Source organism: Rattus norvegicus, chromosome 14, assembly GCF_021556685.1.
Source record: "Rattus norvegicus strain SHRSP/BbbUtx chromosome 14, alternate assembly SHRSP_T2T, whole genome shotgun sequence".
Classification (NCBI taxonomy): domain Eukaryota; kingdom Metazoa; phylum Chordata; class Mammalia; order Rodentia; family Muridae; genus Rattus; species Rattus norvegicus.
In genome coordinates, this window is record NC_141547.1 from 31,962,383 (window position 1) to 31,989,833 (window position 27,451).

The following is a 27,451-nucleotide window of genomic DNA, read 5'->3' on the forward strand; positions in this document are numbered from 1 at the left end:
ACAGGGCCAGCTCACACACTAGACAAGCTGAGTCAGTGAGCTCGGAGCTCGGGAACAGAACCAGCCCCAATAAATAAACAGTGACCGAGGAGGCAGATGGCCAGTGTCAGCTTCAGGTCTCCACACTTGCTCACAGGTAAGCATGTTCCCTAATGCATATAGGCAAGTCTACACATATGAATATAGACACACACATGCACACACATGATATGCACACATACACACATGCAAATATAATCTTTCAAGGATTCCTGAGTTAAATCTGACAAGAGGACAGACTTCAGAGATGAAAGGACAGGGGTGGAAACTATGGAGGAAAACAGGACAGAGTCTAGACATTTATTCTATGAACAAGCATGCTTCAGGAGAACTAAACCAACTGAAACAGAGGCAATGTTTTAGAGGGTGGAAATAATGCTAAGGAAATCTTGAATTACTGGGGATAGAGTAGAGTAGCCCTTAAGAGCACTGACTACTCTTCTAGAGGTTCTGAGCTCAATTCCCAGCAACCACTGGGTGACTCACAACCATGTATAATAAAGTTTGATGCCCTCTACTGGCCTGCAGGTATACATACATAAAATATAAATAAAATTAAAAAAAAAAAAAAATCCAGGCGTGGTGGTGCACACCTTTAATCCCAGAGGCAGAAGCTGGCAGATCTCTGGGTTCAGAGCAAGTTCCAGGACTGTCTCGAAAAAACAAATAAAAAACCCAAAACAAACAAAATCCCTTAGATTATGAAAGGCAGAAACAGACTCCCACTGAGCAAACCCCAAAGCCAGCCCAGCTCTCCCTAGCCCAGCTTTGTGCTGCGGTCACAGCCCAGGCCGGGCATCGGCATTGTCACCTTTGCCTCCCCGAGCTCCCTGTCTGCCGTCTCCAGCACTTGTTCCTTGTGCCTTTCCAGCTGCTGGGCCATCTGGTCGATTTCTGTTAGTTCCTGGCAGAGCTTTTCGTTTCTGTTGCTTAGGTTCACAACCTCAGTTGTCACTGTCGCCTTGGTCTCCATGAGCTCTTGGATACGCCTCTCCAGTTCCTTATTAGCTTGTTGAAGGAAGTCAACCTAAATGCAAGTTATAATCATTGTGATTAGGCACATGAATTGAAAAACTATCCAAAACTCTGACTCTTCAAACCAGAGGCTCTAAACACTATATTAAACGGCGCTGAAGCTAAATCTAGCTATTTTTGTATGTGCATCCCTAAATACTATTTTTTTTTTTTTTGCCAAAACTCACAATGTAACTTTAATAGAAATACACGTTCACTGGCGTTGGTTTTCAAATACAATGGAAAGGATAAGAACTTTGTGTGAACGGGTTCCCAACAGAGCTTTAAGAGTAAGACAGTACTGTCAGGATGAGATTAGCATGTGCTGTCCAGTACCATAGCTACTGGCATCTAGGTGTAGCTGCCAGACCTGAAGGATGGCCAGTCTAAGCTGAGACGCGAGATAAACGGAAAACACACGAAGGGTCACTGTCCTGGGGTTTTGTTTGTTTTATGATTTTAGAAAAGCAAATGTATTCTATGCTGAAATGAAACTTTGGATCTACGGGTAAATACATTATCTACAATTAATTCCCTCTGTCTGGATCCACATCCCCATTGGAGAGCAGTATTTGAGTGCTACTCTATATGCTTTGAGCACACTCTACCCAGCTACGCACAGGTGACACACTCCACCCAGCTACACACAGGTGACACACTCCACCCAGCTACGCACAGGTGACACAGAAGGCTTGTGCTTCCTTGCCCCTTGCTTTGATCTGAGAATGAAAAGGCAGAAGCGAGGACTGGGCTTGGGTTTTGCATACACAGCATTTTATTACAAAGCTACATGCTTAATGCATTAATAGATTACATATTAGGATATGATATATAATATGTATGTAAAATATGAAAGATATTTAGCATATATTATGGCCAGTACATATAATCTATGACATATAGAATATATATGTATACCTTAAAATCACCTTTTACACTATAAAAGTCATTAAGGTTTTAAAAATACAGAGCCATCAAGAATTCTCCAATACACAAAAATAAGTTTTGAAAATATATTTTAAAATATTGTTTGTGTTTTCTATTTTTATATATTTCATTGTTTTGGTCTTTTAAGATAGAGTCTCAGGTAACTTGTGGTAGTCTAGAATTTACTACAGGGCTGAGGCTGGCCATGACTGATCTTCCTGTCTCTCCCTCCCGAGCACAGTTACTATTCGCACACTTCCCTTATTCATAGCGTTTTGTTCTGTTTTGTTTTAAGGGGAAACTGAAGGCACTGCCGGGGTAACGGCCTTGTCACATTAGGCCTATCTTAGGTGCTGCCCTCTGATTTCTCTAAAGCTACCCTATTTCTACACACTCCGGCTCTATCAGAAACCCTCCAGAGGCAGGCATAGTGGCACACACCTTTAATTCCAGCACTCGGGAGGAAGAGACAGTCAGATCTCTGTGAGTTCAATGCCAGCCTCGTCTACAGAGAGGGTTTCAGGGAAGCCAAGGTTATACAGTGAGACCTTGTCTCGAAATAAACAAACTAACAAAAATTATCTTATAACTAATATTTCAGTGAACAAGCCTGTCACTTTACGAACCCACAGATACTATAAAAACCTAGTTTACACACTGTATGAAACAAGCCTAAGAGCCAGTACCTGGATATTTAACTGAGCAATAAGCTTCTCGTTGGTTTTATTTCTAGTCTCCAGAGACAGGATGTCAGGGGAACGGCCGCCATCCACAGCAACGGACAGTCGCTCTATTTCTCGTTCTCTTAGTTCGATCTGAGAACAGAAAGTTGTGCGCTCAGCTGATAAAGTCTGGTTACAAAGCAAATCTTTAACTCTATGCATCATTCAGACACCGCCATGCTCACATCCCGGCCGTGCTCACATCCCGGCCGTGCTCACATCCCGGCCGTGCTCACATCCCGGCCGTGCTCACAGCGGGCACCATTTATACTGGAATGCACATGCGTATAAGCACAGAGCAGGGCAATGTTAACAGTACCAACATAGCACGCCAGTATACAACTGAATCTAATTGAATGTTTAGTTTGTTTCTCTCCTTTAAAATTAGGCAATTGTTTATATGAAGAGCTATGTCTTGGCAGACTACACACACGTTCAGGTACTGGAGTAAGGCTGTGGTGCTCGGCAGGATGAATGAATAAGTGAACAAAAGGGAAAGACTGAAAACGGAGTTGCTATCTAACTCAGTACTTAAAAGGACACAAAAAATAGGGTGAATTAATTAGTATTTACATTTAATCAAAGGACCAGTATTAACCATATGCTAACACTAATTCACGTGAAAGAACTGGGGAAAAAAATGCATGAAGGCACACACGCTTTTTTTGTTTTCTTTTCTCCAAAAACAGAGGGGGGAAAACAATTCAGCTCAATAATTCTGGACACACAGTGGTCGGTGTAAGGACGAATGAGACAATGAACTCGGACTTTGAGGAACAGAGAGCTTAACAGGGAAAGCCAGCAAGCATCGGGACAGTGGCTGGCAAACAGGAAGAGTGAAGGCAATGCTGTGCTGACAGCATCAGCAGTTAAAGGGACACAGCAACCCACTCTGCATTCTGTGCCTGTCACACACCAAAGGCTGTGCTAAATATGTCCATACAGAATGTCCATACAAGGTTATAGCAATGCTGTAACAAGAGAAAGGATGCCCCAGGCAGGATGCACCAAAGCACAGAATCATGGGAAACATCTGAGGCAGCAGAAATGGCTCAGCATGACTGGACTGAATGTGCGAGGTTGAGCACTGAGCCAGAAGAATCCCTGCCCACTAAGCCTTAGGAGACCCTGAGTACAAATATTACTAACGGTACAAACAGGAAGCTGAAACAAGGAAACAGCCTGAGAAGGCGGTGTCAGGAGAGGTTGGGGACAGCAGAATACAGGGGTGCTAGTATGTGCTGGTATTGCTTTCCGTCCAGGGCTTTGAGCATGCTCAGTTAGTGCCACCGCTGAGCTGAACCCCTGGCTCAGAGAACTGGCTCTCGCAATCTGGAATAAGTTCTGAGAAAAGCAAACTCAAGCAAAAAGAATCAATAGCAGAGAGGACTCGACTAGGATGCAGAGACAGTCAATGGTGCTTTGAATCAGAAGGGCAGAGCACATCCTCTGCTCCCTTCACCTCAGAGAGATGGCGGTGTTTGGGTTTTTATTTGTATAAAGTTCTTGGGGGAAATCAGGTTACAAACTGAAAAAGAACAACAACATCCAATTTGTGCATTTTTGGTCAGTTTTTGCTATGTTGAGAGTCGAGCCCAGCACCTTCCCTTGCTTGCTACAGCTCAGGGTAAGTACCCGGTACTTCAGGGTAAGTACCCGGTACTTCAGGGTAAGTACCCGGTACTTCAGTGCAGTGGTCCTCACCCTTCCTAAGGCTCTGACTCTTTATAGTACAACTCCTCATGGGTGGTGGCCCAAGCCATCAAATCAGTGTGTTGCTACACCATAGATGTAATTCTGCTACTGTTATGAATTGTAGCACAAATATCTGATATGCAGGATATCTGATATGTGACCCCCAAGGGGTCACGACCTGTGGGTCAAGAAACACTGCTTTTACTGTCTTCACAAAAGTGTTTCTGGTTTTTTTTTTTTTTTTTTGTTTGATGATATTAAATTTCCTTTAAATTCTTTCTAATGCAAACAAATTTTCAAAGTACTTTGCAAACTAACGGTTATACTAACATATTAGGTACATATAGAATTATATGTACAGATTCTACAAAAAACAAAAATACAGCCATATACACAAGAAACATGTTAACAAGTTTAAACTCCAGTGAGCACAGTAAGAAACAAAGTATGCTGGTCAAACAAGTCATACAGTTTGCAGCCAAATGGATGGGACTAGAAAATGTCATCCGGAGTGAGGTAATCTAGATCCAAAAGGACATGTATGATATGTACTCACTGAAAGTGGATATTAGCCAAAAAGTTCAGATACCCATGACACAACTCCCAGAAGTAGGAAGCTTATCAAGAAGGAAGGCCCAAGTGAGGATGCGTCAGTCCCATTTAGAAGGGGAGATGGAGGGACCTGGATAGGAGAGGAGAGGAAGGGGAGAAGAAGGGGAGGCAGGATCAGGTGTGGGAGGAGACAGGAGAGAAGTCCGAGAGGTCAGGATGGATGGACATATGCAGTTGCACGGGTTGGGGGCGGGGGGACCTCTAGAGAGTCCCAGAGAACTGGAATGTGAGAGGCCCACATGCCCAGTAGTGAACTAGCTGAAATGCCCAATAGTGCGGTGACAGAACCTGAAGAGCCTACCTCCAGGAGACAGACAGGACCCCAGTGGAGGGATGGGGCCACCTCTACCTTCAAAATTTTTGACCGAGAATTTTTCCTTACTAAAAGAAATACAAGGTCAGAAATAGAGCAGAGACTGAAGAAAAGGCCACCAAGTGACCGTCCCAACTTGGGATCCATCCCATGTGCAGACACTAAACCCTGACACTATTACTGATGCCATGTTGTGCTTACAGACAGCAGCCCAGCATGGCTGTCCTCATGAGAAATGCTACCAGCAACTGACTGAGACAGATTCAGATACTGAGGATGGAGACCCTCATGAAAGAGTTAAGGGAAATGACTGAGGAGCTGAAGGGAATGGTAACCCCACAGGAAGACCAACAGTGACAACTAACCTGGATCCCTGGGAGCTCCCAGAGACTAAGCCACCAATCAAGAGCAGACATGGGCTGGTCGATGGCCCTGGGACATAAGTAGTAGTGGACTGCCCTGTCTGGTCTCAGTGTAGAGAGGATGTGCTTAATCGTGCAGAGACTTGATGCCCCAGGGAACAGGGATGGGGGCGTGGGGTAAGCTGGGGGGTGAGTGAGTGGGTGAGGGTGGGGGTGGGGGAGGAGCACTCTCTCAGAGGCAAAGGGGAGGGGGAAGTGGGTGAAGAATCCTTGGAGGGGGGACCAGGAAGTGGGCAACACTGCAACATTTGGAATGTAAATAAATGAATCAATAATAAAAAAAGACACCCACACGAAGACAAGAGTCCAGCTCACTGTAGCTATGATCTAATGTGGCACCTGTTGAGCTCTCACTTCTTGGACACCTGTGTCGCGCTGCAATACTTCCAGGAGCCCAGAAGAGCTCTCAAAAATTTATATTCCAAGTAAATATTAAATAAAATAATAATAATACAATTATTTCCTTTTTGTTTTAAAAAATGATTTATTTATATATTCTGTGTGTGCCCCTCATAAATGGAGGTCACAGGACAACTTTTTTTTTTTTTTTTTTTGGTTCTTTTTTTCTGAGCTGGGGACCGAACCCAGTGCCTTGCGCTTCCTAGGTAAGCGCTCTACCACTGAGCTAAATCCCCAGCCCCACAGGACAACTTTTATGGGTCAGTTCTCCCCCTCCACCATGTGGGTCCTGGAGATCGAACTCGGGGCATCAGGCCTGGCGGCAAGCACCTCTGCCCACTGAGCCATCTTGTTGGCCCTCCTAACAAATAGAAGTATAAAAGTATGTTGCCATTCTATAATAAATTATTCTCGAAATGAACATAGTTACATACTTCTAATTTTTATTTGAGGAAATTTTTTTATTTAGGGAGATACTTTAAATCAATGAAAGACTAAAACTAAAATTACGGCTCACCTCAGTGAGTAAGAAGGGAATGGACCAGGCACCGTAGAGCTACTCCACCTATTAACTCAACGAACAAGCTTTTTGGAAAGGAAAAAGGCTAGCTTGAAACTAGGAATGTGTAACATCAAATAAAGGCTACTCTAGTCACGCTCCATCAGAGCGCACACATCTCAGCCCAGAGCCACAAAGGAGACATGAAGACAGCCCCACCTGCCTGCTGTAGTCCTGCACTCCTTTCTCCATCTGCGCTAGTTTCTCTTGCAGCTGGTGCACTTCCTCCTGCAGCTCCTGAATCCTGAAACACGGAGGACCAATGTCAGCCAGTGTAACAGGGACTTTGGTTACGAGACAAGACACCACATGGACCATCAACGCGATGCTGCTGTAGGAGGGACCCAGGGCTGTGCTCAAGGGACAGTGCCTCGGCGTGAATGCATCACCTGGAGAGCTAATGCCACAGGAGCAGAAGTCAACACTGAGTGACGTGAAGCCCACATGCATCACGCAGTAGAACAGCTCACTGCCTCACTGGGTCCTCGGAACAACTCTGAGGTACAGCTACCATTTTTAGGTTCAGGAAACGGAAAATCCGGTTCAAAATTCACAACATCACTAAATGAAATAAGGGTGTTTTCTGACCCTAACCAACCCTGTGTTGCCTAATAAACTACTTTATACTTCTGGAGAAAAAAGAACTGAGAAAACCGCAGTGTTCTAAGTGACTCCAGCAAAGCCTACTTTTCCTAAAACCTCTAAGTTCTAACAGAATCAAGACTTTGTCCAAATAATCTGAATTCTACATGGCTCCTGTCAGCTTGGTACGGCATAACCCCCTTTGGGTGGGAAAGTCTGAAGCACATGTACTTTGAAGAGAAACTGAGCAGGCACTACAGTAAGGAGGTAGCAGAGAGCTCATCCCAACCCTTACCGAAGCCAACAGTGACTACTACTCTAAGAATAAGAGCACGCATGAAGGCTTGCAGCACCAATGCAGAAGAGACGGCGTGCAAACAATGTGTGTGCACACCAAAGCATACAATAAAACAGCCCACCGTTTCACAGGCTGATGGCACTTCTACAGTGTAAACAGTTCTCTAAATAATAACACCAGGCGGTCTGATTGGACCTTGAACAGATGAGCAGACCACAAAAGGTCAAGGTAGCCATATAGATACTAGGAGAGACTAAATGACTCAACCAATGCTCTTTTGGATATTACGACTGCTTGAAAAGCTCCTGTGTTCTCTATATGAACCACAAAGTCCTTATGAACTGTCTCCCTGTGCCCCACAGTGTGGATGCCTCACCCAGGATCACTGGAACTTGCTCTCACCCCTTAACCATCCATAACTGTCTTAGCGACATCTGGACTGCATGCGTTTCCAGCCTGCAGCAGCAGCTTCCTCAGATGACCTCAGGGCACTTGCTCAGGGCCTTGCCCCGGAGGTCTGATAAGCATTTAATGAAACGGAATCCATTGCTAAGTCTGATTTATATTTCAGGCAAGATGAATACAGGGCCATCGAACTCATGAGATAAGAATCGCAGATGATGTTAGGAATCTATTCATGCCCAGCTGGCATTTTGCTATATCTGAAGCAGTAGAGACTAGTGAAAGACAACCTACTCAGAGGTGAAACTGAATGTCACAGTGACTCTACTGAAATGGGTTCTTAACAGTGGTAAGTTATTTTACAGCAACTATGGGCAGAAACCTCAGATGCATGACTTATTTGAAATCAGAGTTTTTAAAGAAGTAAAAAAAAAAAAACATTACAATTCATTCTGAAAATATCTATTGAGCGCTGATGCAAAGTTCTGGGCTAGACATGGGGACACGACAATTGACAAGCCCAAACCTTCCCACTGTATACCTTATAGTACAGCAGTGATCACGGGTTCAATCAAGCCAACAAAGATGGGGATGAGGATGATGATGGTGATGATGACGACGACGACTGTTAGGGATTGAACTTGGGTCCTCGGGCATGCTAAGCATACCTCTCCCAAACCTCTCCCACTCCCAGCCTGAGGAAAGGAAGTACATCACACACCTATTGTCAGCCACTTGCAGGAGGTCCGCGATGTACGGGTCTTCTGGTTGAGGAACTGGGTAGGAGCTGACTTCCGAGGGTGGGGCTGGCTCATCGATTTGCATCCGCTGGCGCCTAAACGCAATGTTTCTTTTCCTGCCCCCTACGAAAGCAGAGACAGATGGATGGCTAAGGGCAAACAGAACACTTTCCTAGGTACTAAACAGCACAAGCCAACCTGTTATAAAGTGGGCCCATCTGTACATATCCACGCTCATCTGTAACTGAACAAGGTATTTCTGAAACATCTGATGAGACGAGGTTATAAAATAAGGTTTCCGTGCCTGCAGGCTAGGCATATGCACACAGGTTTAAACTGTCCCTCAGCTAGATTAGATTTTGGAGGATTAAAAGCTGAGTGTGCCTTGCAGTGGTCAGTGTCGTGTACGAACATATCACGGTCAGACAAGGAGCACTGACAGCAAGATGCACGTGCTTCTCAAGCACCGTGAAAAGAACAGGTAACTAGGGGCTGGGAGATTGCGCCGACGTTCAGTCCCTGGTGTTCAGTCCCTGGCAACCACGTGTTGGTACCATGCCTATAATCCCAGCACCAGAGAGGAAAGACAAGATTCCTGGACTTGCTAGGCAGCCTGTGTAGCCTGGTAGGCAAGCTCAAGACTCAGTGAGAAGCCTTGTCTCCAAACAATCTGGAAAGCGACAGAAGACGACACTGGAAGTTGACGTCTAGCTTACATGTGTGCATGCACATATAAGAGGAGGTCACCTCTGATGCTATAATCTGAGTTAGAGCGCATATTCCACAGTTCTCTCTGTAGGTACAGGAACTGCTAAGTGGATAGACGGCCTTGGAGTGGAGTAAAGCTCTGAGCCTGTTTACTTTCTCAGAAGCTACACCTTCTAAATGAATAGACCTCGTGAGAACTAAGTAGAGTCCTCAGCTCTGTATTCGCGACCACTTTAACCAAGTGCGTTAGGAAGGAAACCAGAGTTACCAGGAGTCTGTACTACCGCACGCAGATTCTTTTCTTGAAGCTGCTGGATTTTTTCGTCCTTAGCTTTGCTCTCTTTCTCCAGGAGTCTGACCTTGTGGACATACTGGTTATTCAGAAACTTCAGATCAGCTGTCTCTCGTGAGGATTTCTTCAGTGTGATTTTCAAGTCTGAAAGGGACGAAGACGAAAACAGTTCTAAGGCTCAAGCCATCCATGCAAGCTTGAAAGGCGCCTCCTGAGCCTTCCGGAGGCTCTGTAGGAAGCCAAGTGACTGCCGCCACTGACAAATCTGCTCTAACTTGCTAAGCACAGAAGAGAGACTTGAGGGTTCGTGTTGCTGTTGCTATTGTATACACCCAATGCGTACCACAGCTTTGGTCCGCTAAGTTGGGTTTAAGCTAAAGAATTCTGAATATAAAATTTACCGTAAGATAACCAAATAATTACCCTTTACCTTTGAAGTCTACGACCTGATCCACACACTGCTTAGCGACTGATAAATGGCTCTCATGTCTTTATTACTGGGTTTTTGTTTTTTTTTTTTCAGTAAGAGAAACCATCTTCCGTTCTGCCCTCTAATAGTCCCTATACTAACTCCTAATCAAAAGGCATAATCCACAGATAGTGAACCGTATCATAGCCAGGGGACGCTCATTTATTACAGGACACTGTATTTAGGGAGCCATTAGTAGGACTGGCCTTTTTCATATCAAGTATTTCAAAGGGATGTTCGCCTTTTCCACTTATAAAACAAAGAGGGCAAGAAGCCTTCATTTTAAAAACATCGTCATCAAAGTTGTATGTACCTTTAATGTGCTTGTCTGAGTATTCTCTCAGCTTCATTAACTCCAGATACAATTCATTATTCTCCTTATTCAGTCTTGTGTTTTCAAGTTTATAAGGTTCCAGAACAAAATCGAAATTGGCACTGTCCTTTTCTGCTTTTACCGAGGACAGCCTGCATTGCCGCAGGCTTTCTGTTGTGTGAACCAAATCACTAAAGGTGAGGGAGGAAACATAAAGGCAGGGAAATGTCCATGACTCTTTTAGTAACTTAAAGTACATTTCTAAAAAGGTCTAATATAATGTTAATATTAAATAATACAAAACTTATAAGAAGAATGAACAGTAGGGTTCTTTCAAGGTATCAATGCATCGTCAAGTTTCTCAAAACAGGCCTAACTATAAATTATAAAATACAAACACATCGAATTGTTGTTTGGTTGATTTGTCCTTCAGTTCTGAAAGTAATTACATTGATAATTTTACCTTTGGCTTAAAAATCCCTCAACAAAATGGGTTACCATGTCCAGCTGCTGTTCATTCTCCCCTCTTCCTCCTCCTCTAGGACAGTGGAGCCTGTGAAACTGGCTTTTCATCGAGTAAATACGGACTGACTGTGTGCTATATGCTACCTCCAGGAAGACACAAACCAGAACCACTCTCTCACCTCTCAGAATACAGATCAGTAAAAACACTCACTCACTCACTAGATGTTTTGTGAGAAGAAAAGACACAGGGATGCGGTTACTAATGAAGAGCTTATATTCCTCAGACAGTCGTCAGAGAGACCTCATGGGACGTGATAAACCAAACATCTGTGTGCTGACCAGATGAGCTATTTATAGTAGTGCTAAGTGAACATGGTGGTCTTATATAGTCTGCAGTGCGAGGAGGACTAAACCAAGATGTCAGTGCTGATGCACGGTGATTGTAAAATGTAACGGCTATGGCTGTCCTACTCAGCACAGAGAGTGAGAAGGTGAGGCACAAGGGCAGGAGCAGACAGGGAGAGCACTCTACAAGCAGAGGGAGTAGTATGCAAGCCAGCAAGGCTGAGAGTACACATCAGTTTACAGAGTGTCACCTGACTCAACACGTAGGAGACAAGGTAGGAACCTAAGGGATCAGGTCATGAGCGGTCTGGGGTGCAAATCAAAGACCACACGTTATCTTTATCCATTCCCGGCTTTCTGCCAGCATCATTGTAGTCCTACTAATCAGCCTTCTTAAACACCCCACTCTGATCTCAAAGAGCCTTTCAGTTACAGTAAGATGTGACAGTAATAACAGAGCGCCTTTCTAGACTAGCAGAAACTAAAGACCCGCTCGGCAGACACGAAATTTAAGGGGAAGGTTGTGTGGAAGTATAGCTCAATGGTAGAGGCTTGCCCAGCTCACTTGGGCCTGTTTAGTCCTCACCACTGCAAAAGGATAACAACAAAAGACAAGCCAGAGAGGGGAGGGAGCACCTCTGCCCTCTATTAGAGCCTCAGAGTGCATTCCATTCAGGGAAACTCTCAGAAATAGTGATGTGAAGGCACACTGGGTATAGTGATTCCTGGCACCCTGCACCACAAAGGCACTCTTTTAAGGACCAGGCTTAGGACTGAAGAGAGAAGAGGCAAGCTTCAGATGATTCAAGGACTTGTCCAAAACCCACTTGCTGCTTTACCATGAAAAGAAGGTCAGCCACAAGGTCAGGTGAGCGGACTAAGGGTTACACACACGAATAACTATATTTTCATCTTTACCTGAAAAGTTTTTCTACCAAAGGCAGACTGTCCACTGACAGGGTCTGGCGGTAGCCCAGCTGGTCTAACCTTTTCCTAATGTTAATATACTTTCTCTCTGCAGCTGTAGTCATCTTGCTTCCAAAACCAGTTTCAGTCAGACTCCAAACTTAAAGCCCTGAAAGAGAGGATTACCATAAGCTGTTAAACATAACTTTAATACCAAAGAATCACTTGGTTTCTTTTCAGGTAGTCAGTGTTCTATAATATTAAAACTGATTTAAATCCAACACATATGATCTGCTACATCACAACACGTGTTTCTTCACAAACCCGAATGTTTTACTTTTGTTAAAATAATGAAAATTCTAGAAGGAAACAAAGATTTCCCAGAGGCAGGCAGAGGATCCTTGAAGGAAACTCCACTTTCTTCCAGAACTGTGGATGGTAGCCAAACATCCTGTCATGCTAAGCAAGTGCCCTACAGGGGGCCATGCCCATGACCCACAGGGAGTCCCCTAGTGGCAGTAAACAAATAAACACAGACCATGATAAGTAGGACCTCATAAAAGCAGAAGAGAGGGGTTGGGGATTTAGCTCGGTGGTAGAGCACTTGCCTAGCAAGCGCAAGGCCCTGGGTTCGGTCCCCAGCTCCGGAAAAAAAAAAAAAAAAAGAAGCAGAAGAGTTCAACTCATCGAACAGGCTATTAAGGAAAATGTAAGGGCATGGCTGCATGTGGCTTAACAGTCACTCTCTTTTACTATGTGAAGCTCTGGATTTGACCTCTGTGACATCAGGAAAGAGGGATGTGTGTGGGATATCAAAGAAAATATTCACAAGATCTAAGAAAATATTTACATACAAAATAGAAAATAAACTCTTGGAGCTTAATAACGCAACAATCTAATAAGAAAATCAGGGCTAGATCTGCGATGGAGGCACATGACTCTGATCTCAGCCTTTAGGAGGCAAACACAGGGAGTCTGCCCTCAATTATCCCCCTCCCCCCGCCCAAATTGTATTAAACTAAATTTTAGTTGTACAAAAATTTGAAAAGATATCTTGCAAAAGATCTCCCAAGAGAAATCTATGAAAAGGTGCTTAAAATTATTTGCCTTAACATGCATGCTCCTGGTGTCAAGCCCCAAGGGCAGACAATGCCCAAAGGCAGTGAAGGCTCCCAGCAAATGAAATCCATGGTAGAACAAGTCGGACAGTTTCTTAGAAAGTGAAACACAGTCCTAGCGGGGAACACCATAATTCTATTCCTACATCTTTAGGAAAGAAAACGGACACAGAGATCCAAGGGAGACCATGAATGTGTGAACGGCAGCTTTAGTCATGACTGAGAAGACATGGAAAGGGGTGAACAAGCCATCACACCCTATGCCTCGTAGCACGACTCAGAGAAGAGGCAAGAAGCTGTCAATACCTTCTGACAACATGGATGACTCTCAAAGGACTATTCAGGCAAAAGAAGCCACACACATATTCTGTGTGACTACATTCAGGAAAAGCTCGGGAAACAGGTAAAAATTAAACTGTGGAGATGGCTAATAACAGCTTCATAGGGAGCGGGAGAGTGACTGGAAAGGATAAAGCTTTCTTTCCAGAGTGATAGAAGTATTGATTTGGGGTCAGTTATCCAGGCACAGATATTTAGAAAGTTTTTAAATGCACACTCAAGGTCTGTGCAATTCACCATGTAAATTTCATTCCTGTATCGGTTCTTTTTATTATTTTGAGACAAAGTTCTTATAATGTCCTGACTGGTCTAGAACTCACTTTGTAGACCAGGTGGCCTCAACCTTTTCTTCTGTCTGTACCTTTGAGTGCCAGGGCTACAGGTGTGTACCACCATACCCAATTTTACTTCTTCTTTTTTTTTTTTAAGCAGCACAGATATAAATACCTCTGTATACATTTTTATGCTTGTCTACCTTTTTTGTTTACAGTGTTCAGGATTAAACGCTGAGTCTACGGCATACTGAGCTATACCTCCAGCTACTCTACTTGTCTTTTAAACACCTATGACTATCAATCTGCTCCAAAATTGGGTTATGCAAAGATCATTTCTTTAGAAACATGCTCCTTTCTAACCTTTGCAAATAATTGTAGCCATAGAACTCATATTTCTAGGTCAAATAAAAATTATGTTCTTCACCACTAGTAAAAATATAAGTACACATAAATGAATACATGCAAAACTTGAAGCCCCAAACATCTGGTGTGGGATGAAGTCCCAGTGGCACCGCTTCTATTTAAAGCATAAAGCAAAGAGGGTTGTCCCAAGAAAATAACCTCCCCAACCACAGGACTACTTCTAAAGCAGTGCCTCTTCTTGACTATTCCCGTTAACAAATCTAGGATCTTCTCTGAGAGGCTTCCCCCAGGGCTTTCTAGGTCCTTCCACAAAAGGGTCTTGACTGATGCGTATTTTACAGAAACTCTTGTGGTCACAGGGAAAACACCTGACAAGATAGATTAGCTGGGCAAACTCCAAGAAATATATATATCCTCTTTGACAGCTGTCAACTCCAGGTACCATGAAAACCATCTCCCTCCAGCCTTCATGAAGACAGAATGAGAATATGAATCAAAACACCATGGGCCACAATAAGTCTTCCCAGGGGGGTAAAAAAAATGTACATATTAGGGTTTCTCTATAATCCACGACAACTTTTAAATCACAACAACCGAAATGGGTAGGTTCCGCATTTACAACTAGCTGTCTGTCTACTAAATCCCGGGGCATTGTTGTCTCAAAGCGGGCACCTCTTACTTTCACGGAAATATCCAACGAGCGGATGCAGAAGGGCTTAAAAAACAGAGTGCGGGCCACGCAAAGCGCGAGGGCTGGGCGGCCAAGCATTCCTACCCTGGCTCAGCCTGGAAGGTGGAACCGCTGTTCTCCCCAGGTCGGCCCCGGCCGCACAGACGGACGGTCGGACCGACGGACGGTGGGACGGTCCCCGCGCCGCTCTCCCCCACTTCCTCCCGGCAGCGCCCGGGCCTCCCTCCCTCGGGGGTGGGGGTGGAGACAGCCCCCGAGGTCCCGCGACCGGGCCAGCCCTCCGCGGCCTCCCCGGGCGCGCCTCACCGTTGCTGCCGCAGCCGCCCCGTCCCGAGGCGCATCGCCCTCGGGACCCACCGTCCTCGCTGTCTCCTCCCGCTGCGGCCAATGGCTCGGACACGAACGCAGTTTGAAAATGGCGCGGAGAGACGGTCGCGGCCCACAAGGAGGGAGCGCCGCGGTTGCCCCGGTAACGGACCGGAGCTACCCACAGTGGCGGCGCGCGCGCCCGGCGGAGATGGCGGCTCTCGGCCTCGGTGCCCGGAAACGTAACGGCTGGCCGATGCGGGGCTACGGCTCCCCCTGGCGGGAAGCCCGAACCTCTGCGGTGCCCGAGGACCTTGACGACTAGCTGCTGGTGGTAACAATTGGCTATGCCCCAGTCTTAGGCCCCTTTCACTCTCACGGGTGAATTCCTACTGATCGCCCAGTATTTCCCCTGGACATCACAGCTTCTCCTAGCTACTACCTGATAACAGTTATTGCCAGTACCCGTATAAACCCCCAGAATAGAATCTGATCATTAAAACAGGTTTATGTAGCTCCCTGCTGCATCCAGTTGTGGGCTCCTTGAATCAAACATCATTTTACTTAACTGTTATTTCTCAAGTATCTATCACAGTATTTGTAAATGCTAAGTTGAAATACATTGCTTACCATAGCCTACTCATGGATAGAAAGACTCCCTTAAAGCCTTTCTAGATGGTTAAGAGCTGAGGTTTTTGTTTGTTTGTTTGTTTGTTTTTGTTGATTGTTTTTGCTTATATTCCTTACCATACCGGCTTTTCCTCTGAAAATGTACTTTGTCATTGCATAGCATGGAAATGTTTGATGGGATGTGAATCGCTTTGTGCCGATTCATTCTTTGCTTTTACACCTCTGTTTTGTGTGCTTGCTTTGTCCGTTTTTAAATGGAATTTTTAAGGAGCTAATGAATGCTGTAAAGATATTTTATACCATCTTGCATGTATACAAGTAAGCATATTTTTATGTAAAGACAAATATTTTTTAAAGATATTTAGAAAAAGAAGTAGCCATAGATACCAGAAATTGGCTGTGCAGAAATTATGGTAAGAAATTATCTTAGCCTAAACACATACCGATTAATAAGAACAAAACTCAATGAAGAAATGCAAGGGGGTAAATGAGATTGAAAGCCACAGTTGACCTTTGTTCCAAGTGGCATTGATAACCCAGGGTCAGGCTCACTGCTGACCTCCGAGGCCTGAGGTCAGGGATCCTGACACATAAAACTTGAAAGATGAGAATGCAAAATGCTGCTGCTTCCTACCCAAGTCCTAGAGGCTTAAGCGAATTGCATGGCTGTGGAGGCAGAAAGGAAAAGAAAAGTCCTCATGACAAAAAGTGACCCTGATGTCTGGGCTTTGTAGACTTAATATCAGCACAAACAGGAGTCCCTGAAGTACTATGAGATTTACCCAGGCGCTGGCGAGGTCCTAACTGAAGGGAGGAAGAAAGCCAGAAGTAAAAGGAAAAGTTACTTTCACTAAAAACTAAGGCTGTGGTTTATATCTGGTCTGGAATGTGGTCCCTAGAGGTGAAAGAACCCCATATTGGGGAGACTCTCGCTCCAGTCTCGGGATGGCGTGCCCCAGGAAACACGAGTAGCCGATCTTGATGTAACAACAAGAGGCAGCTTTATTAACGAGATCTCCGGCTGACATGTATCTCACGCAGGAGATAGAAGAACCAACCACGAGCCTCTACAGGCAGGGGTTTATATAGGGAAAGCCAGGGGATTTCTCGAGGTTACACATAATTGGCTGATTCAAATGGTGCACGGTTACTTTTGGCGCGGAGTTGCATCAGCAAAGAATATGTGCAATCTAGCATCTCAGCAATGTGGGTAGGGTGGCTTATCTTACTCAGCAGGGGAATGACTCATCTTTAGAGAGTGAAGGAAGGGGAGGGGGTGGCTCCAGATGGCCAGTGTCCTTGGGGGCTGATAGCCGGGCCGGTGAGCCCTATCTCAAATTCTCTGAGGCATGCCTGGACTTTGTTTGTGACTAACTTTTTGAAATTTTTAACTCTTCAGAGGCTCACATACTTGAATAGCATGATCTCCAGTTAGTGGAACTGTCTGGGAAGGATTAGGAGGTGTGGCTTTGGAAAAAGTGTACCACTGGGGATGGCTAACATGTCAAAGGCTAACTTTATGTTTAAAAGTTTAAAACTGTGCTTGAGAGAACTAGAAAGCAAAAAAAAAAAAAAAAAAAAAAAAAAAGGACTTCCAAATGTAAAGGTCTTTTAAGGGTTTTTAAAATTGCCTGGGTTTGCACAACTTTAACAAAACTATTGTTTCTGCTTCATAAACAAAAGCTTGCTTTACATGAGATGTCCTGCTTGCACACAGAACATAACTTGTGCTCTTTGCCTTAACTGAGGTGGCTGGAGGCTGCGCTTCATTCAGGAGTTCCCTATCCTGGGTGTAGAGCTGGTGCCAGTATATGAAAAAAAATCTTCTTTTTCATTAAAACTTATTAGTGGTCATACTGGTGAATCTCTGAACTGCCTTAAGCCCATAGCAGAAGCAGGTTTTGAGGTTTCAAAAACCCATGCCATTCCAAGTTAGCTCTCTTTTTGGAGCTTGTGGATCAAGATGTGAGCTCTCAGCTACTGATTCAGTTCCATACCTGCCTGCCTGCCAGCTTCCTGCCTGCCTCCTGCCTGCCTCCTGCCTGCCTGCCTATCTCCTGCCTGTCTCCTGCCTGTGTCTTGCCTGCCTGCCTGTCTCCTGCCTGCCTGTCTCCTGCCTGCCTGTCTCCTGCCTGCCTGCCTGCCTGCCTGTCTCCTGCCTGCCTGCCTGCCTCCTGCCTGCCTGCCTGCCTGTCTCCTGCCTGCCTGCCTGCCTGCCTGCCTGCCTGCCTGCCTGCCTGCCTGTCTCTTGCCTGCCTCCTGCCTGTCTCCTATCTGTCTCCTGCCTCCTCCTGCCTGCCTCCTGCCTGTCTCCTGCCTGCCTGCCTGCCTGCCTGCCTGCCTGCCTGCCTGCCTGCCTCCTGCCTGCCTGCCTGCCTCCTGCCTGCCTGCCTGCCTGCCTCCTGCCTGCCTGCCTGCCTCCTGCCTGCCTGTCTCCTGCCTGTCTCCTGCCTGTCTCCTGTCTGTCTCCTGCCTGCCTGCCTGCCTGCCTGCCTGTCTCCTGCCTGCCTCCTGCCTGTCTCCTGCCTGCCTGCCTCCTGCCTGCCTGCCTGCCTGCCTGTCTCTTGCCTGTCTCCTGCCTGTCTCCTGTCTGTCTCCTGCCTGCCTCCTGCCTGCCTCCTGCTTGCCCACCTGCTGAAATTATCCCTGACAGGATGGTCATGAACTGTAACTCTCTCAAGTTGTCTTGGTCATGGTGTCTTCGTACTGTGATAGAAAGGAAACTAAGTCAAATGTCCTCCAAACACCTGTGTGCTATGGCTTGGTCTTCAGCCATGACACTTTGGGAAGCAGCAGATCTTTTAAGAAATAGTTTAGTGGAAGGAAGCTAGGTCACTTAGGGTCTGCCATTGTGGGGCGGGGGAAGAGATATTGGGATTTCTGCCTCTGGCCAGACTTTTCTGTGAAGGAGGAATTATGAAGGACTGCTTACCCTGTCTTAGGAAAGCTTGGCAGTCACTCCCTGTGTCTCACTTAGTTTGGACAACATACCGTCAGCAGTTTCTTGCCTAGGGGCTCTCTTGCAAACTCCATATGGAGGTTCTTCAATGGTCACCATCATCTTTGAAGTAGAATGGGGGTGCTGCCAGGAGCAGACCCATCTCATTGTCAAAAATGCCTTTTGTTAATAAAACATCCTTACATGGATGTGGGGCTGCTGCGTTCTCTCCGGGCCGCACCAGGAGGGGGTTGGACATTCATGGCAAATGGTCATTCATTGTGAATGGCAACCCATCTTCTCGTTCTGCCAGCGGGCCCCTTGTCTCTCCTCCCCATCCTTGCTGGGGGTGGTGTGTGGAAGTCAGGGGTGTGGCAGTCTGGCCAGAGCACTGACCCCTGCACACTTCTCATTGTGGTTTGCGGGTTCCCTGTGGAAGCGTCAGGCGCTCTTGTCCTCACGAAGTTCACTGTTTTCACTGGACCCTCTTCCCCGTGCCTTGGGAGGGTGGCTTCTTGTGCACCATCTCGCTGTGAGTCTTCTATGTCCTAGTGCCGGTTCTGTGCGAAGAGGCCTGGTAAAGGGAGAGGGGGTGTTGAGGAGAAAAAAACAGTTAAAAGGCTCTGGCATTTGTTGTCTGAGAAAAGGATGGTATTGAAGACCCCTCCTTTGTTGGGTGAGTGCCCACCCCATGCCTCTGCTTGGTGCCTTCAACCGTAGAAAAAAAGAAAAAGAAAAAAAAATCCTTAAATGTGATTTCTGTGGATCTCTGGTATTTTCGAAGACCATCTATTGTAAGTCTGATTTGTTTCTAGCTATTTACCATCTGTTCAACTTTGAAAATATCTAGCTGTAACTAACTAGTTGGTATATTTAACATAACCATGAGTTTGTCAGACTACTTACATTTTTAATCATCCAAAATAGTTTTCAATAGCAGCTTTCAAGGTCTAGAATATCACATTACATAGGTACAATGCCTTACACAAGAGTTGTAATATATTCAAAATGTTTTATAGCAAAATATAATTCTAAATCTGTATCAACATACAAAGTCCACACTACTGTAAAAAGATGTCTTGTTGGTGTTCTTTGGTCTAAAAGTAGGTTCCATGATCTACCATTTATCCTATTATCTCTGTTTCCTTTTTTTCTTTCTAATCATTCTCTCCCCCTTTCCCCTTGACATAAGAAAGAAAGAAGGATGAAGGAAGGAAAAGGAAAACAGAAAATACCCGAGTCTAACCTACTTATTTCTCTCCTTGATCAAGACCATTAACAACTTGGGACAACTTAAAATGACAACAAACACCCATCATCCACTGAATGACCAAAAGTGATCCACCCTGCCTCTGGGGAATGGGGTGTTGTTCCTGCTGTCTGGGACCATTGTTTACCTTTATTGCGGAGGGGCACTAAGAAAATTGGGATATTGGTTAGTCTTAAGAAAGCTAGTTGTTAGATTTGCTGTCCAGTCTCTGTGTGTTGAACAAGTTCAGGGCCTAACTGAATCCTGGCTGGAGCAGCCTGTGATGCAGAATGGTCTACCTAGCTGTTGTGAAACTGTCCTGGATGCAGATTTTTGAGGAAACAGTATTGAGGCAGTCTGAGGTAGGATCAAGCAGGATGCTGGAATAAATATGTCTCTCAGCATTTGATTCATCCCCGAGGATGAATCTTGTTAGGGCCATTTTTTTCTTCATTGCTGTCTGTAAACATATAAACTTTCACAATATGCATTTCTGCATTAATATATGTATAGAATGTGAAGTTTGCAGAGCTCAGTTAGAGATGATTCTGTGCTCTCTGTCCCAGCAGGGAGGGTATCTCTGTCTTTCTTCATGTAAGTTTGTTTGGGTTATATGGCCAAACTGTAACACAAATGTTTATCTATGCACAGGTATGAAAGGATGGCAGGATAAGTCCTGAGGGTTTTGTACCCACCAGGATTTATCAGCTATGTGATAGGCTGAAGTTCTGGCTGGAGACAGTTTCCTGTCTTAGCTGTCTCAGAGCTGTTTCCATGTTGGGAAATCAGCAATAGAAGTTATGTGTTTTGTTCTTCTTGATTTCTCTCATGTTGGCAGTCAGGATCTTCAGCGCCCCCTCAACCCCAGTCAAATCTGATTGTTATCAAATTGGAAGGAATCCAGAGCTTTTCTTCTGTACAACCAAAGATAAAATCTCTCCCCCAAAGTAACACATTTCCTTCCATTCTGAGGTTAAGACCTCCTTGAAATAAATAGGTCGGTTTAGTTTATCCCATAACCCAGTGCATCTCAGCATCTGCATTATCTGTCACCCTTCTAAATAAGGGACAGATTTCCTCTCCCCCAAAATGTCATGGTAGTTGCCATAGGAATATATCCATGGCAACAGAACTCTGCTTTGCACTGCTGATCACCTTTAGTCAAGTGGCTCTCCCCTAAGCTGTGTGGTTTGTTCTGAGCACTCATGAGAAAGTGAAGCATTTCCCTTATGAGCTTGAGGACCCTTCAGAATACCACTCTAATCCTCAGTGTTTAACTCACAGGCTCTAAAGCTATTATTTATCTGACTATATCCTCTGGAGTAGAGACGCTCCAGTCTCTTAGTGTTCTTATTAAAATGATCTGAGCTGAAGATCGGGATATCTTTTTTTCCTTTGATACATCTGTACAGTGTTTTCCATGCATATAAAGACAGAGTAATGTTAGACTGGCCATGTTCCAGTCTCCCATGAAGAGCAATGGTCCTCTTTCTGTGTCTCATAGGCTGTCTACAGTTGTTTCCATCATCCCTGACACCAGAGCTCTGAGTGTGGCAGCACTTTTCATGGCCCAGTTGTGCATGACCCAAAGGCCTAGGGTGCTGAGCTGAGTAGTCATAGTCAAACATCACCTTAAGACAGTGGCTCTAGGTTTGCTATCTCTCGCCTGTGAACATTAGAGGTATGGACTCTCAAGGGCATACACAAAGCAGAAACAAGCTTTATTAAGAATTACAGAAATGTGTGGAAATCTACAACTTCAGGAGGTAGGAGTTGGGGGACCCTCTAGAATGTACCAGAGGCCTGAGAGGTGAGAGAATTTCACCTTAGATAAAACGTACAACAGTGGGGAAGGGGGAAATTTCTACCTTCAGTAGAAAGACAGGGCATCAAGTGGAGGGATGGGGTTGCCATCCTACAGTCAAAAACTCTGACCCAGAATTATTCCTCCCTAAAAGAGCTGCAGGGACAAAAAAAAAATGGAGAAAAGACTGAGGAAAAGGAGGTCCAGTGACCAGCCTCACTTGGGATCCATCTCAAGGGGAGGCTCCAAGGCCTGACACTACTACTGATGCTATGATGTGCTTACAGATGGGAGCTTAGCATGGCTGCCCTCCTAGAGGTCTGACAAGCAGCTGAGACAAAGCAGATATTTACACCCAACCAATGGTCTGAAGTGAGGGACCCCTGTGGTTCAATTAGGAAAAAGCCAGAAGAAGCTGAGGAAGAGGGCGACCCCATAGGAAGACCAGCAGTCTCAATAAACCTGGGCCCCTGAGATCTCTCAGACATTGAGCTATCAACCAGGCAGTGTACATGAGCTGATATGAGGTCCCTGACAAATATACAGCAGAGGGCTGCCTGATTTGGCCTCAGTGAGAGAAGAAGCACCTAACCCTTGAGAGACCTGAGGCCCCAGGGAGTGGGGAGGCCTGTCAAAGTATGGGGGGACATCCTCTGTAGATGGGGAAGAACGGGATGAGGAACCGTCAGAGGGCAGTCCCTGTGTTTCCTCACATGAGTGTTTTATTCCCCCTTCTTTTCTTTTAATCTTTATTAACTTGAGCATTTCTTATTTACATTTCAATTCTTATTCCCCTTCCCGGTTTCCTGGCCAACATCCCCCTAACCCCTCCTCCTCCTCTGCTATATGGGGTTCCCCTCCCCATCCTTCCCCCATTACCGCCCTCCCCCCAACAATCACGTTCACTGGGGGTTCAGTCTTAGCAGGACCCAGGCCTTCCCCTTCCACTGGTGCTCTTACTAGAATATTCATTGCTACCTATGAGGTCAGAGTCCAGGGTCAGTCCATTATAGTCTTTGGGGAGTGGCTTAGTCCCTGGAAGCTCTGGTTGCTTGGCATTGTTGTACATATGGGGTCTCGAGCCCCTTCAAGCTCTTCCAGTTCTTTCTCTGATTCCTTCAATGGGGGTCCCATTCTCAGATCAGTGGTTTGCTGCTGGCATTCGCCTCTGTATTTGCTGTATTCTGGCTGTGTCTCTCAGGAGAGATCTACATCCGGTTCCTGTCGGCCTGCACTTCTCTGCTTCATCCACCTTGTCTAATTGGGTGGCTGTATTTGTATGGGCCACATGTGGGGCAGGCTCTGAATGGGTGTTACTTCAGTCTCTGTTTTAAACTTTGCCTCCCTATTCCCTGCCAAGGGTATTCTTGTTCCCCTTTTAAAGAAGGAGTGAAGCATTCGCATTGTGGTCATCCTTCTTGAATTTCATGTGTTCTGCGCATCTAGGGCAATTCAAGCATTTCGGCTAATATCCATTTATCAATGAGTGCATACCATGTGTGTTTTTCTGTGATTGGGTTACCTCACTCAGGATGATATTTTCCAGTTCCATCCATTTGCCTATGAATTTCATAAAGTCACTGTTTTTGATAGCTGAGTAATATTCCATTGTGTAAATGTTCCACATTTTCTGTATCCATTCCTCTGTTGAAGGGCATCTAGGTTCTTTCCAGCTTCTGGCTATTATAAATAAGGCTGCGATGAACATAGTGGAGCACGTGTCTTTGTTATATGTTGGGGCATCTTTTGGGTATATGCCCAAAAGAGGTATAGCTGGGTCCTCAGGTAGTTCAATGTCCAATTTTCTGAGGAACCTCCAGACTGATTTCCAGAATGGTTGTACCAGTCTGCAATCCCACCAACAATGGAGGAGTGTTCCTCTTTCTCCACATCCTCACCAGCATTTGCTGTCACCTGAGTTTTTGATCTTAGCCATTCTCACTGGTGTGAGGTGAAATCTCAGGGTTGTTTTGATTTGCATTTCCCTTATGACTAAAGATGTTGAACATTTCTTTAGGTGTTTCTCAGCCATTTGGCATTCCTCAGCTGTGAATTCTTTGTTTAGCTCTGAACCCCATTTTTAATAGGGTTATTTGTTTCCCTGCGGTCTAACTTCTTGAGTTCTTTGTATATTTTGGATATAAGGCCTCTATCTGTTGTAGGATTGGTAAAGATCTTTTCCCAATCTGTTGGTTGCCATTTTGTCCTAACCACAGTGTCCTTTGCCTTACAGAAGCTTTGCAGTTTTATGAGATCCCATTTGTCGATTCTTGATCTTAGAGCATAAGCCATTGGTGTTTTGTTCAGGAAATTTTCTCCAGTGCCCATGTGTTCGAGATGCTTCCCCACTTTTTCTTGAGTGTATTTGGTTTGATGTGGAGGTCCTTGATCTACTTGGACCTAAGCTTTGTACAGGGTGATAAGCATGGATCGATCTGCATTCTTCTACATGCTGACCTCCAGTTGAACCAGCACCATTTGCTGAACATGCTACCTTTTTTCCATTGGATGGTTTTGGCTCCTTTGTCAAAAATCAAGTGCCCATAGGTGTGTGGGTTCATTTCTGGGTCTTCAATTCTATTCCACTGGTCTATCTGTCTGTCTCTGTACCAATACCATGCAGTTTTTTATCACTATTGCTCTGTAATACTGCTTGAGTTCAGGGATAGTGATTCCGCCTGAAGTCCTTTTATTGTTCAGGATAGTTTTAGCTATCCTGGGTTTTTTGTTATTCCAGATGAATTTGCAAATTGTTCTGTCTAACTCTTTGAAGAATTGGATTGGTATTTTGATGGGGATTGCATTGAATCTGTAGATCGCTTTTGGTAAAATGGTCATTTTTACTATATTAATCCTGCCAATCCATGAGCATGGGAGATCTTTCTGATATCTTCTTCAATTTCTTTCTTCAGAGGCTTGAAGTTCTTATCATACAGATCTTTTACTTGCCTGGTTAAAGTCACACCGAGGTATTTTATATTATTTAGGACTATTATGAAGGGTGTCGTTTCCCTAATTTCTTTCTCGGCTTGTTTCTCTTTTGTGTAGAGGAAGGCTACTGATTTATTTGAGTTAATTTTATACCCAGCCACTTTGCTGAAGGTGTTTATCAGGTTTAGTGGTTCTCTGGTGGAACATTTGGGATCGCTTAAATATACTATCATATCATCTGCAAATAGTGATATTTTGACTTCTTCTTTTCCGATCTGTATCCCCTTGATCTCCTTTTGTTGTCTGATTGCTCGGGCTAGAACTTCAAGAACTATATTGAATAAGTAGGGAGAGAGTGGGCAGCCTTGTCTAGTCCCTGATTTTAGTGGGATTGCTTCAAGTTTCTCTCCATTTAGTTTAATGTTAGCAACTGGTTTGCTGTATATGGCTTTTACTATGTTTAGGTATGGGCCTTGAATTCCTATTCTTTCCAGGACTTTTATCATGAAGGGGTGTTGAATTTTGTCAAATGCTTTCTCAGCATCTAATGAAATGATCATGTGGTTTTGATATTTCAGTTTGTTTATATAATGGATCACATTGATGGTTTTCCGTATATTAAACCATCCCTGCATGCCTGGGATGAAGCCTACTTGATCATGGTGGATGATTGATGTGCTCTTGGATTCGGTTTGCCAGAATTTTATTCAGTATTTTTGCGTCGATATTCATAAGGGAAATTGGTCTGAAGTTCTCTTTCTTTGTTGTGTCTTTGTGTGGTTTAGGTATAAGAGTAATTGTGGCTTCATAGAATTCTGTAGCGCTCCATCTGTTTCAATTTTGTGGAATAGTTTGGATAGTATTGGTATGAAGTCTGATAGAATTCTGCACTGAACCCGTCTGGACCTGGGCTCTTTTTGGTTGGGAGACCTTTAATGACTGCTTCTATTTCGTTAGGAGTTATGGGGTTGTTTAAACGGTTTATCTGTTCCTGATTTAACTTCGGTACCTGGTATCTGTCTAGGAAATTGTCCATTTCCTGCAGATTTTCAAGTTTTGTTGAATATAGGCTTTTGTAGTAGGATCTGATGATTTCTTGAATTTCCTCTGATTCTGTAGTTATGTCTCCCTTTTCATTTCTGATTTTGTTAATTTGGACACACTCTCTGTGTCCTCTCGTTAATCTGGCTAAGGGTTTATCTATCTTGTTGACTTTCTGAAAGAACCAACTTTTGGTTCTGTTGATTCTTTGTATGGTCCTTTATTCCCCCTTCTAAGAAGGACTGAAGCATCCACATTTTGGTCTTTCTTCTTCTCGAGTTTCATATGGTCTTCATATGAGCCTTACTGATACAGATGAGGATGCTTGCAGCTAACCATTGGACTGAGCACGGAGACCCCATTGGGGGAGCTAAAAAAAGGAGTGAAGGAGCTGAAGGGGTTTGCAACCCCATAGGAAGAACAACAATATCAACCAACCAGACCCCCCAGAACTCCCAGGGACTAAACCACCAACCAAAGAATACACATGGAGGGACCCATGGCTCCAGCTGCATATGTAGCAGAGGATGGCATTGTCTGGCATCAATAGGAGGAGAGGACCTGGTCCTCCCTCCCTCCCTCCCTTCCTCCCTCCCTTCCTCCCTCCCCCCCTGTCTCCATTCCTCTTTTTCTTATCACAGGTTGCAAGACTCTATGTATATTTTGGTCGAAATGTGTTTGTCTACATCTCACAAAGGCCTAGTTGTTGGTTAAGTAACAAAAACTCGTCTTGCCCAACACACAACACACACCTTACAAAATAGGCCGCAGCCACAAACCTTAACTTGAGTAGTTCATGGCACCATCAGGGACTCTTGTCATTCTCTTTCCTCAATGAGGGAACTTTATTTTTGGACCCTCTGTCTCATAGTCAGAAAGAGGTCATCACAAGAAGCAGGTTTGCATGCAAGGCAACCCAAAATGAGGAGTGAGAGGAAGAGACAGATCGCCTAACAAAAATAAAAATAAAAATCCATACAGACACACATGTTATAAATCTCTCTTCTCAGCACTCTCTGGTGGGATTCTCTTTATTGGACAGAACAACATGGAATCTATGTCTAAAGCACTTATTGGTAAAGAAGCTAGCATCTCTTAAGGTTTACTACAGACAATTAGCTGTTTATAAGCAAGTATGACAAAATATTATAATCATTTAGCATGTTTGAGAAAGTTCCCTTCATCTCAGATCAAGGGAGAGGAATTTGAGGAAAATCACTCAATAGATATTCCTTGAGTGGAGGGAAGTCTTAGCTGAGGATGCTCTTTCGGGGCTTGTCAGAATAAAATGTGGTTTGTTTTTTTCCTTAACCAGACCTGCATGTGCAATGGCAGCTGATTTTGGTGAGGGAGCTTCAGGGTCACCCAGGAACAGTAGGCATGGCCCCCCAACTGTTCGGAGCTGTTTCTAGGAGTGTCTACCTAGGGTCTATTCTACTAGTCTTTCCCAACCATTCTGCAAGCCCCTTGCAATCTGGTCAAAAGACTTGTTCTAAAAGGTCTTGAGTATCTGGTGTCTGTGGCTGGATCCCTATCAGAAAGGA

The 27,451-nt window shown here is 44.7% G+C and overlaps 2 protein-coding genes across 6 annotated transcripts in view; one reads left to right on the forward strand and one right to left on the reverse strand.

The window, feature by feature from the left end:
- The window catches only part of Cep135 (centrosomal protein 135), a 65,121-nt gene extending 49,576 nt beyond the window's left edge, over positions 1-15,545 (reverse strand). For 2 of the 5 annotated variants that reach the window (XM_087582984.1, XM_087582981.1), the window contains exons 1-8: positions 15,093-15,203; positions 12,235-12,391; positions 10,507-10,697; positions 9,701-9,868; positions 8,706-8,847; positions 6,862-6,946; positions 2,667-2,795; positions 851-1,066 (exon numbers count right to left, since the gene is read on the reverse strand). Coding sequence is in view for 3 of the 5 variants with exons in the window: in XM_087582981.1 (XP_087439107.1) it covers positions 851-1,066; positions 2,667-2,795; positions 6,862-6,946; positions 8,706-8,847; positions 9,701-9,868; positions 10,507-10,697; positions 12,235-12,347 (1,044 nt within the window). In the remaining 2 variants the exon portion in view is untranslated. 5 annotated transcript variants of the gene reach the window in all.
- Positions 12,793-15,832, forward strand: LOC148001301 (uncharacterized). The gene is made up of 3 exons (XM_087584676.1): positions 12,793-12,931; positions 13,495-13,743; positions 14,170-15,832. The coding sequence occupies exon 3, from the start codon at positions 15,022-15,024 to the stop codon at positions 15,637-15,639; it is 618 nt and encodes a 205-aa protein (XP_087440802.1). The 5' UTR covers positions 12,793-12,931; positions 13,495-13,743; positions 14,170-15,021; the 3' UTR covers positions 15,640-15,832.
- Positions 15,833-27,451: the final 11,619 nt, after the last annotated feature.